This window comes from Anser anser (genome assembly GCF_964211835.1).
Source record: "Anser anser genome assembly, chromosome: 1".
Lineage (NCBI taxonomy): Eukaryota > Metazoa > Chordata > Aves > Anseriformes > Anatidae > Anser > Anser anser.
The window spans coordinates 71079707-71098458 of NC_139720.1; the positions used below are offsets into that span (position 1 = coordinate 71079707).

An 18752-nucleotide genomic window follows, 5' to 3' on the forward strand; every position below is an offset into this window, starting at 1 on the left:
TCGCCATTAAGCTCCCCTGCTGGAATACAGTATGATTGCCAACACAGTGGTATGATTGCCATCTTTAGACATCTGGTTTGGAAGCTCATGTTTGATGTACTGGTAAGTTAGCTCCTAATTGGTGAGTGATTTTTTCCGTGTAGTCAGTTATGATAAGTTCTGTTCCCTCAAAGTGTTGACACCACAGCCTGGATAGTTAGAATATTTCTGCTGCTGCCTTAGTGCCTTCCTGTGGCCTGTGTGCCTGCACCTGCCACACCACCAAGGATTTCAAATCCACCTTCCTCACATTTCATGAGGTTTTTAATAGACTACTAAAAAACGTTTTTCCCAACAGCAAACTTTTGAGAGTACTGACTTGTATAGCTCTCATCAGGAGCTGTCATAAGCACAAGGGGTCAGCAGTACTCTTTGTTGGATGGCCACTTTTGCAGAAAGCCTAAATCTGTTTCTTCATCCAAATGTTTTTACTAGACTGATTGTCAGCTATCCGTATTTTATCCAGGCTTAGGACTGGACCACTGTGTTAAGTCAGCGCATGCTGACAGGGCAGATCCATTATTCTTTTACTATGCTAATCAGTCTGTATGCTGTGCTTACATTGTACTTACACTGCAAAAACACCACGGCAAGGACTACCTTTTTGTTCCATATTTGCACAGATAATTTCATCGGTCTCCCAGTCCACAGTTATACTGTGGTATATGCTAAGATACATATACATTATTATACTGGAATCAAAGAAAAGGTCTTGCGGTTTCACCAGCAGACATCTTAGTTGATCTTACAAGAGTAAGCAACATACTTTCCACAGTTGAAAATGGAAATATCTAGCGCTAGAGCTACATTGTCAAAATCTGTAGGCAAGAGCCATAAAAAAACTTGCACGATCTTTGAAACAAATATAAAGAAACATCTGTAACTCATTAAGGACATGCTGAAGAACGGAAGAACACAAAAACAAGTTTGCATCATGGCAGGTATTAACACAAGTGTGTGTTAAGAGAACATACCCTGAAGAACAAGACATTTACACAGAGAGGAAGACAAAGGTAATGCTCTCAGATTTTCAGTGCCGAGCTTCTGGATTTGGCTTCTGGAGTGAAATCTTCAAGACTGTTTTAGATATATTTCAGGTCTCTCTCTACAGTGAAATGATTCTCATGTGCCAGCAAATGGAACACGGCAGCACCAGAAAATGTCAGTAAGGGCGCTCTCGCTCTGGAGTTGAGGTGGTCATTTCTGCTTGGGTTAGCCTTCTTCACAGGCTAGACACTTTTTCTTGTGTTTAGTATCTAAACTGTTCTCTCGTATTTAATGCCTAAATTATTTCCAAGGCTGAAAAATGATCACTCTTTTCTTTTAGAAAACTTGGAAATGGAAGCTTTTTTATACAGCAGCCACATTGTAATAGACCATTCAACCATGATGAAGAAAACCTAAGCTTCTGCCCCTTTCTCTGCCTGGGTATACATTTCTGTAGCCCTCTGACTTTTCTAGCATAGCAAAAGTAAGGAAACAGAGAGAGAGTCAGGAGGAGGTACTGCTGGAGAGGACAGAGGAGGGGAAAAAAGAGGAGAGGAGAGGAGGGGAGAAGAGGGGAGGGGAGGAGTACTCTTTCTCTTGGGCACCCTGGTTATGCTTCCTGACTGGCATTGCACAGAACACGTAGGCAAGGAACAGCTAAAAGACTGATTCAAGGCTGCTTTGTGTGCTAAGGCTGAAGCCTGCTTAAACTTTACAACCACTTGCCGAGGCGACCGGCTCCGGGGCAGACGCGTGCTGCAGCGGAGCGCGGGATCGGGACAGGCAGGGCTATTTTTCGGGCATGGAGCCTACGTGAGGGAGCCGCCAGGCACCGGCAGCCCTCGTGAGGGAGGCTGACGAGGCGTAGGCGGAGCCAGCAGCGTCAGCGACAGCTCCTCCCCCCGGCCGTTCAAAGGCGGCCCTTAGGGAGCGCGAGCGACCAGGGAGTGACGCGGCAGTTAGCGAGGCAGTGAGCGCGGGCAGGGCGGGCAGGAAGGGCGGAGCGCTCACACCCGCCCATAGGGACAACTCCTCCAACGGCACTCTCCCGTCAGCTGGGCTGCGATGGTCTCCACCAGGCACGGTGCTTTCTCTAGGAAGTCAGTACACACCCAGACCGACTGCCCGTCCAAACGTGCGGCAGTTCAGGTCTCCGGATGCGGGGAGTGTCTGAGCCTCTTGCTGCCATCGGCGGGAGGCAGAGAGACTGCTCGCGTGAGGTGCGAGCAGGTGGACGACCTGGTCCGCATGGTGGCGGAACTCAAGGAGGAGGTGCAGAGGTTGAGGGATATCAGGGAGTGTGAGCGGGAGATAGACTGGTGGAGCGACTCCCTGCAGGACCGGAGGGAGAGGGACCAGGGTGAGACGCCCCAAAGGGGGGTGGACCCCCTGCCCTGTCGCCATCGGGCAGAGGGAGGGGACCTGCGAGTTGAGGAGGAATGGAGACAGGTCCCTGCTCGACCTCGCAGGAGATGCCCTCCCCTTCCGGCGCCGCCTTCCCAGGTGCCCTTGAGCAATAGGTTTGAGGCCCTGGAGCTTGAGAGACCGGCGGGTGAGGATGAGGTAGGAAGCCTACCCAGGAGGATGCCTGAGGTGAGGAAGTTGACTCCACGCCTCAGGACTGCCTCCACCAAGAAAGAAAGAAGGGTGATTGTTGTGGGCGACTCCCTCCTCAGGGGAACGGAGGGCCCTATTTGTCGGCCTGACCCCACACATAGGGAAGTCTGCTGCCTCCCTGGGGCCAGGGTCAGAGACGTTACCAGGAAGCTTCCCAACCTGGTTCGCCCCTCTGACTATTACCCGCTTTTGATAGTCCAGGCTGGCAGTGATGATGTTGAAAAGAGAAGCCTCAAGGCTATCAAACAGGACTATAGGGGGCTGGGACGATTGGTGGAGGGAGCGGGAGTGCAGGTGGTGTTTTCGTCTGTCCCTACGGGGGAAGGGAGAGGCATGGAGAGGACACGGAAAGCTCACGTGGTTAATAGGTGGCTCAGAGGCTGGTGCCAGCACAGAAATTTTGGGTTTTTTCACCATGGGGAGCTTTACTCGGCACCTGGCCTGATGGCCCCAGACGGGTCCCTATCTCCAAGGGGAAAATGGATCCTAGGCCAGGAGCTGGCGGTGCTCATAGAGAGCGCTTTAAACTAGGTAAGAAGGGGGACGGGGCTCAAACAAGGCTTGTTGGAGCTGTGCCGGGGGAAACAATGGCTAGGCTGGGGAAGAAGGTGATGGCCCAGCTGAAGTGCATCTACACTAATGCACGCAGCATGGGTAACAAACAGGAGGAGCTGGAAGCCATCGTGCAGCAGGAAGGCTACGACTTGGTTGCCATCACAGCGACGTGGTGGGACCACTCCCACGACTGGAGTGCTGCAATGCCTGGCTATCGGCTCTTCAGGAGGGACAGGCAGCACAGAGGGGGGGGTGGCATGGCTCTCTACATTAGAGAATCTTTTGATGTTGTGGAACTCCAGGCTGGGAATGATAAGGTTGAATCCCTGTGGGTTAGGATCCGCGGGAAGGCCGGCAAGGCTAGCATCCTGGTCGGGGTCTGTTATAGACCGCCGAACCAGGATGAGGAGACGGATGAGGAGTTTTATAGCCAACTGACAGAAGTTGCAAAATCGTCAGCGCTTGTCCTCGTGGGGGACTTCAACTTCCCAGACATATCCTGGAAACACAACACGGCACAGAGAAAGCAGTCTAGGAGGTTTCTGGAGAGCGTGGGAGATAGCTTCCTGACGCAGCTGGTCAGTGAACCTACCAGGGGTGGTGCCCCGCTAAACCTTCTCTTCACAAACAGAGAAGGACTGGTGGGAGATGTGGTGGTCGGAAACTGTCTTGGGCAGAGTGACCACGAAATGGTAGAGTTCTCTATTCTTGGTGAGGCCAGGAAGGGGACCAGTAAAACTGCTGTATTGGACTTCCGGAGGGCTGACTTTGAGCTGCTCAGGACGCTGGTTGGCCGAGTCCCTTGGGAGGCAGTTCTGAAGGGCAGGGGAGTCCAGGAAGGCTGGGCGCTCCTCAAGAAGGAAATCATGATGGCACAGGAGCGGTCCGTCCCCACGTGCCCAAAGACGAGCCGGTGTGGAAGAAGACCGGCCTGGCTCAACAGAGAGTTGCGGCTTGTGCAGAAAAAAGAGGGTTTATAATCTTTGGAAAAAAGGGCGGGCCACGGAGGAGGACTACAAGGATGTAGCGAGGCTGTGCAGGGACAAAATTAGAAAGGCCAAAGCTCATCTGGAGCTCAACCTGGCTACTGCCGTTAAAGACAACAAAAAATCCTTTTACAAATATATCAACGCGAAACGGAGGACTAAGATGAATCTCCATCCTTTACTGGATGCGAGGGGAAACCTAGTTACTAAGGATGAGGAAAAGGCTGAGGTGCTTAATGCCGCCTTTGCCTCAGTCTTTAGCAGCAATACCGGTTGTTCTCTGGATACCCAATGCCCTGAGCTGGTGGAAGGGGATGCGGAGCAGGATGTGGCCTTCGCTATCCATGAGGAAATGGTTGGTGACCTGCTACGGAGCTTGGATGTGCGCAAGTCGATGGGGCCGGATGGGATGCACCCGAGGGTACTGAAAGAACTGGCGGAGGAGCTGGCCGAGCCGCTTTCCATCATTTATCAGCAGTCCTGGCTATCGGGGGAGGTCCCAGTTGACTGGCGGCTAGCCAATGTGACACCCATCTATAAGAAGGGCCGCAGGGCAGACCCGGGGAACTATAGGCCTGTCAGTTTGACCTCAGTGCCAGGAAAGCTCATGGAGCAGATTATCTTGAGGGTCATCACGCGGCACTTGCAGGGCAAGCAGGCGATCAGGCCCAGTCAGCATGGGTTTATGAAAGGCAGGTCCTGCTTGATGAACCTGATCTCCTTCTATGACCAAGTGACGCGCTTGGTGGATGAGGGAAAGGCTGTGGATGTGGTTTACCTTGACCTCAGTAAGGCTTTTGACACAGTTCCCCACAACATTCTCCTCAAGAAACTGGCTGCTCGGGGCTTGGACTGGCGTACGCTTCGCTGGGATTAGAAACTGGCTGGATAGCCGGGCCCAGAGAGTTGTGGTGAATGGAGTCAAATCTGGTTGGAGGCTGGTCACTAGTGGTGTCCCCCAGGGCTCGGTACTGGGGCCGGTCCTCTTTAATATCTTTATCGATGATCTGGATGAGGGCGTCCAGTGCACCCTCAGTAAGTTTGCAGATGACACCAAGCTAAGTGCGTGTGTCGATCTGCTCGAGGGCAGGAAGGCTCTGCAGGAGGATCTGGATAGGCTGGACCGATGGGCTGAGGTCAACTGTATGAAGTTCAACAAGGCCAAGTGCCGGGTCCTGCACCTGGGGCATAACAACCCCAAGCAGAGCTACAGGCTGGGAGATGAGTGGCTGGAAAGCTGCCTGGCCGAGAAGGACCTGGGAGTATTGGTTGATAGTCGGCTGAATATGAGCCAGCAGTGTGCCCAGGTGGCCAAGAAGGCCAACAGCATCCTGGCCTGTATAAGAAGCAGTGTGGCCAGCAGGTCTAAGGAAGTGATTGTGCCCCTGTACTCGGCTCTGGTGAGGCCGCACCTTGAGTACTGTGTTCAGTTTTGGGCCCCTCGCTACAGGAAGGACATGGAGGTGCTCGAGCGAGTCCAGAGAAGGGCGACCAAGCTGGTGAGGGGTCTGGAGAACAAGTCTTACGAGGAGCGGCTGAGGGAGCTGGGCTTGTTCAGCCTGGAGAAGAGGAGGCTCAGGGGCGACCTTATCGCTCTCTACAGTTGCCTTAAAGGAGGCTGTAAAGAGGTGGGGATTGGTCTGTTCTCCCATGTGCCTGGTGACAGGACGAGGGGGAATGGGCGAAAGTTGTGACGGGAGTTTTAGGTTGGATGTTAGGAAGTACTTCTTTACTGAAAGGGTTGTTAGGCATTGGAATGGGCTGCCCAGGGAGGTGGTGGAGTCACCATCCCTGGAGGTCTTTAAAAGACGTTTAGATGTAGAGCTTAGCGATATGGTTTAGTGGAGTACTTAGTGTTAGGTCGGAGGTTGGACTAGATGATCTTGAGGTCTCTTCCAACCTAGAAATCTGTGATACTGTGAATCACCTTAATTATATAACACTGTTTTAACTTACTTAGGAAACCATGGCCACTTGTTTTTCCTCAGTGAACAACACGATGGCCTTAGTGTGGCAAGCTGGCTGTGTCTCCAGTTTGATTCCCTGCACAGTCACAAGACAGCAAAGTGAGTAACAGAAGTACCAGTGACTGGGAATCAGAATTACAAATGCTTTTCTTGGCAGGAAACCTCGTTTACATACACATGAAATACAGCCTGAATTTCTTTGTGGGTCTAACCCAAGATCACACAAAAAAATATGCAGCAGCAGAGAACCAAACCCTTAAGTACCAGTAGAGTGCCTAAGGGAACACTGCAGTGGTTTTGTATTTGTTTTAGGCAAACCTTCTCTTGATTCAACACAGAGACACTCAATAATACATGGGCATCAGTAAGAAACATCAATTTGACTGTTATAAGGACTGGACCACATAGAGGGCAAAAAAAACAAAGGAAATTTTGAATTCCTTCCAGTTGTATTAGACTGAACTGTGAACTGAAATGGAATTGAGATATTTAAAATACACATACTACTTAACATAAAGTGCCACGTTCTTCCCTCTGAGATGCCAGGGAATTGTACTGTTCTGCCAGGGGACTGTGTATTGGGTAATAGTGGAATTACTCAAGAGAGGAATTAGTCTTTTGGAAATGATTCACTAGCTGCTGCCATTGTTTAGTATTTTCCTTGTCACAGGATACAAAGTAAGCATCTGTGGAACATAAATACTCTGCAGCATTCCAGCATTAAAAATGCCAGTGTTCTAAAGGATCTTGGCATTTCTAAGAGCAACTGACTTGAGCATAATTTTATTTTAACTGAAATCTCTATCATTTGTGAAGGATGAGCTGCTAAACAAAGGTAATTTTTTTTTTTTTAAGATTCATAGCCAAAGCACTTCTTACACAATATCATTAACAATGCTATTTAAAAATAAATAAATAAGTAAACCACTCCTATTTTTAATAGCACTTATTCTGACTTTATTCCCTATTATTTTCTGATTAATTTTTCTGCTCTGGATGCACAATATAATATTTACTGCTTGCAACACAAGTGTTTCGTAATACTACTGAAAAAATACTTGAAGTGGTATTTTTGGAATTTATTAACAAATACTTAACTTATCCCTGATTTAGTCAAATTTAATGAGTGATTAATACTCAAGTGTGTTTCACCAAGCTCTCTTCAGGCAGCAAAGAGGCTGTTACAACTGTCTACGTGTTAGTGGGCATTCCCTGTGGATCACAAGAAAGTTCAGTCACCAGACAGCAGAATGGAGGCATGAGTGTGTAGTTACAATGACATTCAATCTAATCTGTTTTTTACATGAGGAATTTCCTTGAAAACTTCCAGGTGAAGTAAGTGTTCCCTGATAAAACCTCAATGGGGGTCTGGCTGCTGGAGCATCCTGCCTGCTGCTGAATCTCCTGTTCAGGATGCTTGTTCTGCACAAAAGCATTGTGCATGCCCAGGCCAGAATTTTCCTTTGTAGCTTTGTCTAGAGGAGAGTAAACTGGGAGCTTTTAAAACAGGGTATATTTTTAAATCCTTGTGCAGACAGGACTGAATATTAATACGAAATAACTAGGTAAGATAAATGGTATCCCACATGGAAGTTTTTCACTGAGTATCCAGCTGTATAAAATTCATCACAATATTGAAACTCTATCTCTTTTGCCTAGTCTTAAGTTCTGTCATAAATCAACATTCATACATTGAAGTGTTTCCTAAACATTGTGCTTTGTTGTCATAAACCTCATCTCAAATTTATATGTATGTCAGTAGATTTATATTTGTATAATCTAATCTGTCTAAGCCTTCTGTTACTCTTTGCTTGAATACAAAGACTCCAGCTTTCATATATGAGTTTTACCAGAATTAGTTTGAGGCCAAACTCTGAGAGAATCTTAGGGCCTGCTAGCATCTTTGAAACAATGGTTTGAAAATGTTTTTTCACAACGTCTCAGGAACAGAAACTGTAAAGTTTTACCTCTTTTCACCATGTAGCAATGGGTCCATGGGTCTGGAACAAGAATTTTTGATCCAACTGTCCCAAGACATGGAGAAATTCAGATTTATTAAAAACTCAATTTATTGTTCCAAACCAAAATCTGACCACTAATAGATGTATTTAAGAAAACTGTTCTCTCTCTCAAAAAAAAAAAAATTAAAACACCACAAGAATGTTTTGATTTCAAGGAAATATTAAAGGAGAAAGTGAACACTGTATTTCAATAATAGTAAGATTTGCTTTGATATGTGTCAAAGTACTTATATTTCATTATTTCATGATCTACTGATGATGATCTATTTCATGATTCTGCCCAGGGAAGTGGTTGAGTCACCATCCCTGGAGGTCTTTAAGAGACGTTTAGATGTTGAACTTAGTGATATGGTTTAGCAGAGGACTTGTTAGTGTTAGGTCAGAGGTTGGACTAGGTGATCTTGGAGGTCTCTTCCAAGCTAGATGATTATGTGTTACTATTTTAGAATTTTACAACTGTTATACTGTAATAGAGTCACAGTGATATATTCTGGCATTATCAAAACATTTAGGATTAGGTAAAATTTTGACATTATCACTGCTGTAGTAACATAAAAACACCTGTACATATCTAAGACAAATGAGACGAAGATTTCAGCAAAGACATGCAATTTATTCACATGAAGTGCAACAGAGGCACTGAGGTACACTGACTTCAGCAGAAACTACTAGTGTTGATGTTACATGGGATTATGCTGCACATACTTGGTTAAATAAGCTTATTGATGGTTGTATGAGGACAGACAGGTTCATAACTCACCTGGGAATCTGCAGGCTTTGGACTTGCTTCTCAGCTGGCAGTTGCCAACTTTCAGTTGCTCTGATGGACAGCCTAAAACAGATGGTTTAAGCTAACCTGTTGGACTTTAACTGTAGCAGAGAAGTGCTTTATACAGCTGTCGTCTCTTCCCCTTCCTGAGACAGGCTGGGTCTGTGTTAGCAGCAATCATTTTCTGTATACTTCTACATCATCATAGCAGCATCAATAATTGCTTTGCCACATCTGGGCTGCAGGAGTATGTCTCACTTATCTCCTGTAATCTGCTTGGGAAATGGAAGACCCAGACATGATGTCCAACTGTCCTCTCTTGTCTAGTCTGTATTCATATGAGGGACGTATACGTCTCTGATCATACTGGCTTAACTACCGTTGACAGAGCGGGAGATAGAGAAACTTTCAAAGACAGGCACTAGTGTTGGCTGTGAAAGAGCAAATAACGGCACTGTATTTCATAGCACTTGAAACAGCATAAAGACCTAAAGTCATATAGCCTTCGACTGTCCTCTCACCTGCTGACATTCAGAGAGAAGCATGGGACAATAGCAGTGCAGACAACAGATAAACAAAACCAAATTATTTGTACAGTGTAGTTTTAGACAGGCTGACCTGTCTACAGGATCAAACCCTTTACACTTTTAGTCCTTTTCAGGAATACTTTCCTGTACCATATAGATCATCTTTGTGGTCTTTATATATTTCAAGTACTAGAACCATATGTTCCATATAAACTAAATAAAACAACATATATATTTGGAACTATAAGTGGAAAAATTGTCTGCTTTTGTTTATATTTGGCAAAAAAAGAGTTAATGCCTGATGAATACTTTGTACTAGGAAGCTCTTGGATTGTGCTACTATCGCTGCCAGCCCAGGTGGAAAACTTCAGGTACTGTTTCAGTTCATAACAAGAATTGTTAAAAAGATCATTCTCTTCCTTTGTGTCAGGTACGTTTACATCTCTTTTACTGAAAGACCTGCAAAGACATCCATGTTCTTACAGAAAACAGGCAACTGCCAGTTTGTTTTCCTGGAAAAAATTTGAGAAGACCATGAAAAGAATTGCAAATAACATGAAGTGCTGGTTTGGTACTGGCCAGAGATTCCGTATTAACAGCAAAAGTCTCTTGATCCCTCCTTGTGGAGCACATGGAACAGTCGGTCACTGGATTGCAGGTAAGATCTAGATATTTCCTTATTGCAAAATTTTTATCATTTAAAACTTCAGCATTAAATTATAAATATGTATTAGCCATACAAGAGTCAAAGTGAGGTTATGAGCAAGCTGGCAGAAGACCCTGAAATTTAAGCCAAAACTTTTCATTTTTAAAGGAAACTGCCTAAAGCAGTTGTTTACTTATTTCAATCTCTTTATATTTCTTTAAACAAAAAGTTTCCCTGCAGCTGTTCCTGGTCTCATAATTTATTCAGAAACAGAGAGAAATAATTACAAATAACAAAAAAGAAAAAAGGCTGCTTGGTTGAAGCAGACAGCGGAAAAACAGAATAAAAATGCAAAGGTACTGGGAAAGATCAGCAGCATGCCTATTGGCAAGTACAGGCAAACTAAAAACAGATTTAAAATATACATTGTAAACACATCGATCTGTAAAGAACATGACTGGTTACCAAAGCTCAGTCTTGTAAAAACATACTTAAACACGAGGAGTAACCTCACTTACTATGTTTGGCAATTGCCTCAATGGCAGCAATAGGTATTTGAGAATTTGTTACTTTATTCAAAACGTGATGTCAGAGAAAGACTTACTGAACAGTCTGAAAGACGCTTAGATACTCAAGCATGTTCACATCCAGTATTGCACTTTATCTTAATAAAGCCCCACTGGAACTGAAGAAATCCTCTGGTGTTTCAGGTCTATCTAATTGAAGTAAGCCACAGGGCTTGTCCTTGACTTTATTTTTTTCTTCCTAGAAAGGAAGAAACGAACATATTTGTTATATACAAATTTGCAAGGCACCAAACATATAGAAACAGATGAATTGAGATAGCGTAATCTTTAAGTAACCACAAACACAAGCCATTATTGTTAAAGCTACCTATTACATCTAATTTTTTGTTCATGCAAGTAATCTAATTTATTTCAGGGGGCTAAAGACATGTTCAGTTTTACCTATTAAAAATGCTTGTTTTGTATGAGTTTAATCATCTTGTTCCATGTTTCCCCAAATTACTCAGAATCTTCTAGATTTCTTATGTTGGAGAAATGTGAAGAGTTGGAGTGAGGAAAGCAATCAGGAATCAACATTTCTGTACGCCAGTCTTACAGAACAAAGTAGATACAGAATTCATATTAAATGCTAGAGGTGAAGCCACAATGCAAAGCATGTCTTTCAAAACTGCGTGGTCCGTATCAAATGGTATCTTGTAATATTTGGAAAACTGAAACAAAAAATATTTCAGAAAAGTACAGTCAGTAAAACTAAAGACAGCTCATGTCAATGGCAGATAAATGCCTAGAAACATCTCTGTGCAGTATATTGAAACATATTTAAAGTTTTAAATAGCAACATTCAGGTAGAGATGAAAACAAAAATAAAGCACATCAGACTATAAAAAAAGAAACAAAAGGGTAACACACAAACATCAGGAGTTAGTTTTCAAGACAGAGGCTTAAAGAATTGCCCACACAGGCTCTTTATTACAGTTTAATTCACCTCTCACAACAGACATGCAGTCTGGATAAAAACAGACATTACTATATATATTATAATCATAGCCAGTAGTTTCACTGAATAAAAAAATGCCTTGATCTTGCTATTATACCAACAAAAATTAACCTGTGCTGAGCTCCATCACCTTCTAAGGAGCTCTTTTAGGAATAAAATTGTGTACATGTTGGCTCATTTTCAAAATGGGGCCTTGTTTTGCAAAACAAAAACTAGCTATACTGCTTAAAGAATTGAAATATCTTTACAGCCCCCATCAAAGTCACAAATCTACACTTTATATGGAATTGGAGAAATTACTAACCTTGAAGAAAAAAATTTCCTGTCTAAAACATTGTTATATATTCCATGCACAATCTTTATTGCAGACTTTTTTTCTGCTTAATTCCCTCAGCCTCTCTGCACAGTCCATTGAGTGTATATGAGCTCGTGTATTGTAATATTTTAGATCCTTTCCGCATGCTATCTTGCATACAGGTGTGGGAATCAGAGATCAGATGCATCCTTTTAAGAAACAAAACACTTGGGAGTTTCAGGTTTCAGACCAGGTGCTTGAAAATTTGCCTTCCTATATGCCAACAGTACTTTCTTTCTTGCACAGGCTTCTTCCAACTTCAGTATAAGCAGAAAAATCCATACAGACTGTTCAATATTCTTGAACTTACGGAAGATTAAGAGCAGGCCTTTGATTAGCTATCTAGTCTGAAGACAACTGTAGGTTGTAGCTTTCTCCAGTCATATTCATCTATTACTAGCACAGTGGGGAAGGGGAACAAATTTCTGCCTCTGGCTGGCTGATAAAATTAGATACTTCAGTTTGTTAATCAAGAAGGAAACTATATTTGCAATCACTAGATAATTCAAAAAGTATTAAGAAATTAAATCAAGATGCTTCTTCTGTATTGAGTGTAGTACTGAGCTTGAACAAAGTGGCAGACCCACCTGCTCTCAACTGACTGGACTACATACTTTCCGAGCTGAAGTGAAACAATACGCTGTGCTTATCATTATTCACCACATACTAATGCGGTGAATGGTCTGGTCTTAGAAGGATAAAAGACACATGCAAGCAAGAGATCACGCAAGCAAGCTCTCTGAATGACTAAAAGCAGCATGTACCTGTTGTCTCTCAAAAACTGCTTCCAAATAATGTAGAGAACAAAATAATAACTGTTTTAATCATAAGTAGCTCGTAAAATGGCTGCTTCCTTCTAGCAGTTGCACAAACAACATCATGAGAATTGTTTGGAAAACACATCCCGTGGCTCATTTCCCTGGCAAAATTGGCAGTATCCTCACCACTCAAGAGGCTGTCTCTTAAAATGCTGGTCCAAACTTTAGTGCATCCGCGGAGGAGAAAGTGTGCTCACTAAGCCAATTACATTGAGGAGATGGTCCTTCTGGTGGCAATATCAGAAGTGCTGTTGGTTCTGGGTTTGGTGGTGGAATCAGACTCTCTCTGCACACCCACTACGTTTTACAAGAACTGCTGGATCCGACGCTTCCCAGGTCTTCTGATTGACCTGCAGGAATCGCAGAAGAGGGGAGCCCAGGTGCTGAAGATTTATGCAGAAGTCTCGTCCCAACAGTGCAGCAGAAACTGCTGTCTTCAGAAGAATGGTGAGTGTTTATTATCAAGATTGCAGCATACATTAAAATCTGTATCATGACACAAGAGGAAAAACATTTTGGGTAATTTTTATACAAACATCTCTTTGTTTGAAGATGAAATAATGCCAAAAAAAAAAAAAAGATATATGTAGTTTTTGAGACAGGATAACAGAGGCACATCTTAACTGTCCTCCCATCTTCAATCCCATAGAAAGGAATTTGATAATCTGATATTTTTGGAAGACCACACTAGAAACACATGAAAATCTTAGGGTCTGCTTTGAAATTTTAGACCTCTGTTACCAAACTTGTGAGTAATGCTAACATTAAAACAACAACTCTTTAATATCTATCACCATCTATTCCTGTATAGAAAATTCTATGCAGTGCTACAAAGTGACACTGATTACAACAGGACTCTTCTTCATCAGATGAGAAAAGAAGAGGGAAGGCACAATTTGGCCTTCTCCAAAATACAAGAATATTCATTTTCTTTGAGAGAGCACTCTCTTGTTCTGTGTTTATACCATATTTGTGGTCCAACCCACATATAGTGTTAATATGAGCAATAAAGCTGAGACACAGTATTTATTCAGCTAGCAACCTCACTTTCCTAGTCTTACAAAGACTCAGAATAAAAATGAGAAAATTTCATTCCTTATCTTAAATCCAAGACTATACTTTTACTGTATCACACTGCTCTGGTACACTCTAGCAGTGTATTTTAGGAGTGTATGTGATGCATGTGCCTGTGGTGTCTAACTTAATCAAAAAACTCACAAGACTCAAAAGGTTTTTGGATAGAGATGATAGAAGTGAACTACCAGCTATTAAATAAAAAAAAAATATAAATTTTGATGAAATTTTGAATTACACACACAGTTACAACCCTGAAAACCCGACACCAAGATAACTAACATAACTGCCATCAGCATTCCTGTGAAGTGTCAACTTCTGTTTTAAATATTGTGAGTACAGAGCAATTATAGGCATTTTAGTAATGTTTTACCTATTTGGACAATAAATTTTTGGTCATAAAATGTAGGACTACACAGCTAATGAAGATAAGTAATGGTAATTTGGAACTTTGTTTTTATAGTGTTACACAGTCAAGTGCAGATTTGTTACAATCTTAACTAAAATAGAGAGATGTTAGATGGCATTTCAAAGATAAGCTGTTAGATTGTGGTTTCCACACAGTCCTGAAGAAATAAATGTAGTCTACCACAGACACTATTACTAATAAATGTCCTAATTAAGATTTCAAGAAAGTTTGGTAAGAAAATCATCTTTTCTGGATTCTTAGTAATAGTACAGTTACTGAAAGCTGATCTTAAAAGATAAAAAGAAATTCTGAATAATTTAAAATCAGAAGCAACCTATTTAATTGCTTATCTCCTCAAAATAACTTACAGCATGCTTTTAAAGTATTTTTCCTGACCAGAGAGCTATCCTTCCCTACCAAAACATAGGTTTGTGACTTTTCTTACCTGTTTTTATGCAATAAAATCCATCACACATCCCCAAAAGAATATATGCACAGAAGCCAATTTCTTCAGAGATTTTTTTTCTACTATTTAATGGCATTTTCTTAAAGCTTGCAAAGTAACCATTGAGATGAAAAATATTTAGAATTGTGCTGAAAATAGAAAATTTTAGTTACAATAGAACTTTACACAAACTTGGAAGACAGGAAGATTTTTGAACATTCCACTCCTCCCTTCAAACAAATCCACGTATTTTCAGGTATTTTCTACATTCTTAAATAAGAATTTATCCTTGCTCTGTATCAACAAAACTGAATAGTGTTCATGTATCATACTGAGAGACAAACATAAAATATACAATTAGCACAATACCTCTATTCTTTAACAAAATCTAGGACATTGTGTAACCGAGTTTGAAGGCAACGGTACATGCTGATACAAAACATGACAAAAGTGAAGAACAGTTTTCTCTTGGAAGAAAAATCATCACTGTGAGCACACATGAGAAAATGTTGATTTAAAAACAATGGCAATACTCATATGACATTATTAGTGTTTTCCAAGTCTTTAAAAATATTTCAGCAAAAAATACCACAGAAAAGCAACTACTACTTAGATATTTCATAGAAATATTTGAAGGCCTTTGTCTTTTAAACTGTTATGCTAAAATTGATGCAAAATTTTTATTCATGCCTAGAACTATTTTTATATTTTTTTTTCCTTAAAAACAGTTACTGAATTTTAAGTTCTCTTATTCATAGAGGCCAATGATTTTTATGTATGACCTTCAGAAATGCCCAAAGTTCTAAGGAAATGTATCAAAATTTACTGGCTAAAGATGCTTCCTGAACACTACAAAATGCTTGTAATCTTTTAAAGAAAGATGTAAACCAATTGGTATACAACAGAGTTTTATATAGTCCCTGTAAGATTATCATTGTTTCTCTGATACGTTATGTTCTTCTATTGTTTTAATAATCATAGACTTCTTTGTTCCAGTTTTACTTTTATAAAAGTCTACTCTAAGCTCAACTAGAATTTTCATAACTGGAAACTGATTAAACTTAAGTAAAGATAGAAAGTGGTATCAGTTAAAGAAAAAATGCTGATTAAATCCTTTTAGATTTGATGCCAAATCATATCCTTACTTGCTATTCATTATAGTTTACAATCCCAGTTTTACTTGTGAGTATCACTATTTTTGTTTCAGCTACACGGATAACTTTGATCTTTCTATGCGAGTAGCTAAAAACACAATGCAATATAAATTTGGTAACAGCACTTCTAGGATGCCTTTTTCATTCCATAAAGTTACTGAATTTGTATTGTTCAGACAGATTACATTTTCATTGCACATTTTAAATTGCATGATATACGTATTTTGAAAACAATGCTTTTCTCTTAGGTCAGACATGTTCATTATGAAGGAAAAACATTTTCTAGTTGTATGTTTGCAATGTTATTCTATGATGCAGTATTTAGAATATTAAGTGAAAAACTACAATGAATACAGAAAAGATAGTAAGGGTGGACATACTGCATATTCTTCCTTTTTCTTATTTGTTGATAAGTTAGGGTTACTTCCTTTAGTTACACATAAAATGGGAAGAGCTGCATTATTTTTTTCGTTATTTGTTGCATAAGAATTACAGATTACTTTCTTTACTTTCAAATATGAGGCATGTTTGGAATAAATACCTAAGTAAATGGAAAAAAACATTTTTAAAGCTAGGTAGCTTCCTAGCAGTTTATGTAAAATAAAGCTTTTTAATTACTGTTAAATGAATATCCTGCAACTAGAATATTTTTCAAATATATATATATATATATAAAAGAATTGTTTACTTGAAGCAAAACTTCAGCCCTATTAATTCACATTTTCTAAACAGTCACGCTATCTAATACAGATAAGCATCTTAAGAGATTTCATATACAAATTGTCTTATTCAGGCAAAAGGAATACTACAATTTTCTGAAGTGCAAAGCCTGGAGAGGCAGGTATCAGAAAATTCGCCGTAGCTTTGTAAATAATCGACAGTATTTTCTGCTGTTGAATGTGTCTCCTGTCCCATTAATACTTTTCCTAATTGCAAGTAGCCATATATAAAGTTCAGGTGGGAGGGCTACATTCAAGCCAAGCAAAACAAGCCCACAAAACTTCATACAACTAAACCAAAACCTTACATTGATCCTACTTTAAGCACATTGATATAAAATAAAATCAACTTTTGACTTGATATTTTGAATTTGACCGTGACACTAACCATAAGTATTTAATCATATGGATGAGCATGTGACATAAAATTTTCAAAAGTATTTAATGAATCTGACTTCTAAAGCCCTATTTTCTTGCTTTCAGATATCTTAAACCACTGGGATTCAAACATCTATATACTTTTGAAAATTAGTCTTCGGTGACAATTTGTTCAGGCATTTTGTCATTATTACTTTAGCCTTGATTCCTCAGGTGGGAAGACAGAAGTGAACCTCCAAATATAAATGAAGAATTGTCTAAACTAGTATATTCACAGAAATACAATAGCCCAAAGGCAAAATGGAAAGGACTGGAAACTAGGAGCAAGCTTAGATGCCACTTATTGTAGATCAGGATTGGCCATTGGTTGTCCGGGTGAAAGGATGGTTGCTGTCCAGTTTTAAGTAGACAGGTATCCATTACACAAGAGCAAGCACTTCAAAGTTGCCTTCCTTGATAGTTTTACTTTTAGAAATGGTCCACTCACTGCAACAGGGATGTAAAGGAAGGCATACACAAGTAAGAGGACTACAAGCTACAGCATATGATTTTCTTTAATCAGAGGTTCATTTAAAATTCAGGAGGCTATTCTATTTGTCTTCTCCAGATATAAAATAAGAATATAGTTACAAGTAGTTATGCTTTTCTGACTGGGTGTTTAAGTAGTTTGCATGATAATGAGAGAACCACAGATTTACAGTACTAAAAAATACTGATCAGCTGCTCAGTATTAATGCTCTTTTAATGTTAAATAATGCAGTAACATGCAAAATACAATGGTCACTATGCTGACAAATTCAGCTTTATTCTTTTTGTGTTATAGTTTCCTGCAACCTAGCAGTGTTCTATCACGGAGCTACTCATGAGAATATGAATTGCTTGCACATGTCTTGTCCATCATTGGAAAGTTGTATAATAAAGGCTAGAATCAACGTTGTTTTGTACAACATCAAAACAGGTAATCAAGCTTTACATATATAGCCTAAAAACAAACCAACTATAAGAAATGTTAAAATTATACTAGGTCATTTGCTCTGCTGAAAGATCTGCAGTAACACACAATGATAAAAATTTGTAAGACACCTTTTCCTTTTTCACAATGTATCTACTTCTGGGAATACTCCTCCACTTTCTTCCATTCAGTGTTTGAGAAAGGACCTTTAAGATACACCCTGTGTTCAAGATTCACGGTCTGAGTATCTAATGAATACTTTATTAAGGGAAAATACCATGCAAGATCAGACAGGCAGAGAGGCGAGGCTGTTGCTGCTCCAAACGCTAGCAAGGCTGAAAACGTGTTCCCATTAGGCATACCCATACAAACCACACATATATACCACATGCATACACATATACTCAGCCAGACACACAGGTAGCACAGAGAGACACACAAATCAGACACAAAGGCAGCACCAAGAACCTCATCCTCTTTGTGGCTGCACAGGATGGAGATCTGCTAGTTAGAAGATATATTTATCCTACATATTTATAAATGTATATACATATAATGTATGAGTGTGTGTGTGTGTGTGTATATATATATATAATGCACATAGGCAAGGTGAATCCCTCCAGCAGCTGGGCTCAGACACTCATTTTGACCAGTAGCTGCCACTGGATCCCAGTCTACCCCATGCTGGCACCTGGACACCCAACCCCCCAGGGGCGCAACCACCCTCCAGTTGCTGGTACAGGCTGACTGACTCTTTTTCTCTCGTATGCAGATGAACTTTTATCACATAAACTAATAATGTTTATGATT

The 18752-nt window shown here is 41.0% G+C and overlaps 1 protein-coding gene across 17 annotated transcripts in view; it reads left to right on the forward strand.

Moving 5' to 3' along the window:
- The first annotated feature begins 204 nt into the window (after nucleotides 1-204).
- MANSC4 (MANSC domain containing 4) overlaps nucleotides 205-18752 on the forward strand; it is a 40296-nt gene continuing 21748 nt past the window's right edge. For 2 of the 17 annotated variants that reach the window (XM_083819727.1, XM_083819725.1), the window contains exons 1-5: nucleotides 2259-2619; nucleotides 6145-6250; nucleotides 9899-10126; nucleotides 13168-13258; nucleotides 17814-17948. In XM_083819727.1, the coding sequence (XP_083675853.1) occupies nucleotides 2275-2619; nucleotides 6145-6250; nucleotides 9899-10126; nucleotides 13168-13258; nucleotides 17814-17856 (813 nt within the window). In that variant the 5' untranslated portion in view covers nucleotides 2259-2274 and the 3' untranslated portion in view covers nucleotides 17857-17948. The other 15 variants (XM_083819728.1, XM_083819726.1, XM_083819739.1 and 12 more) reach the window with 15 other exon arrangements.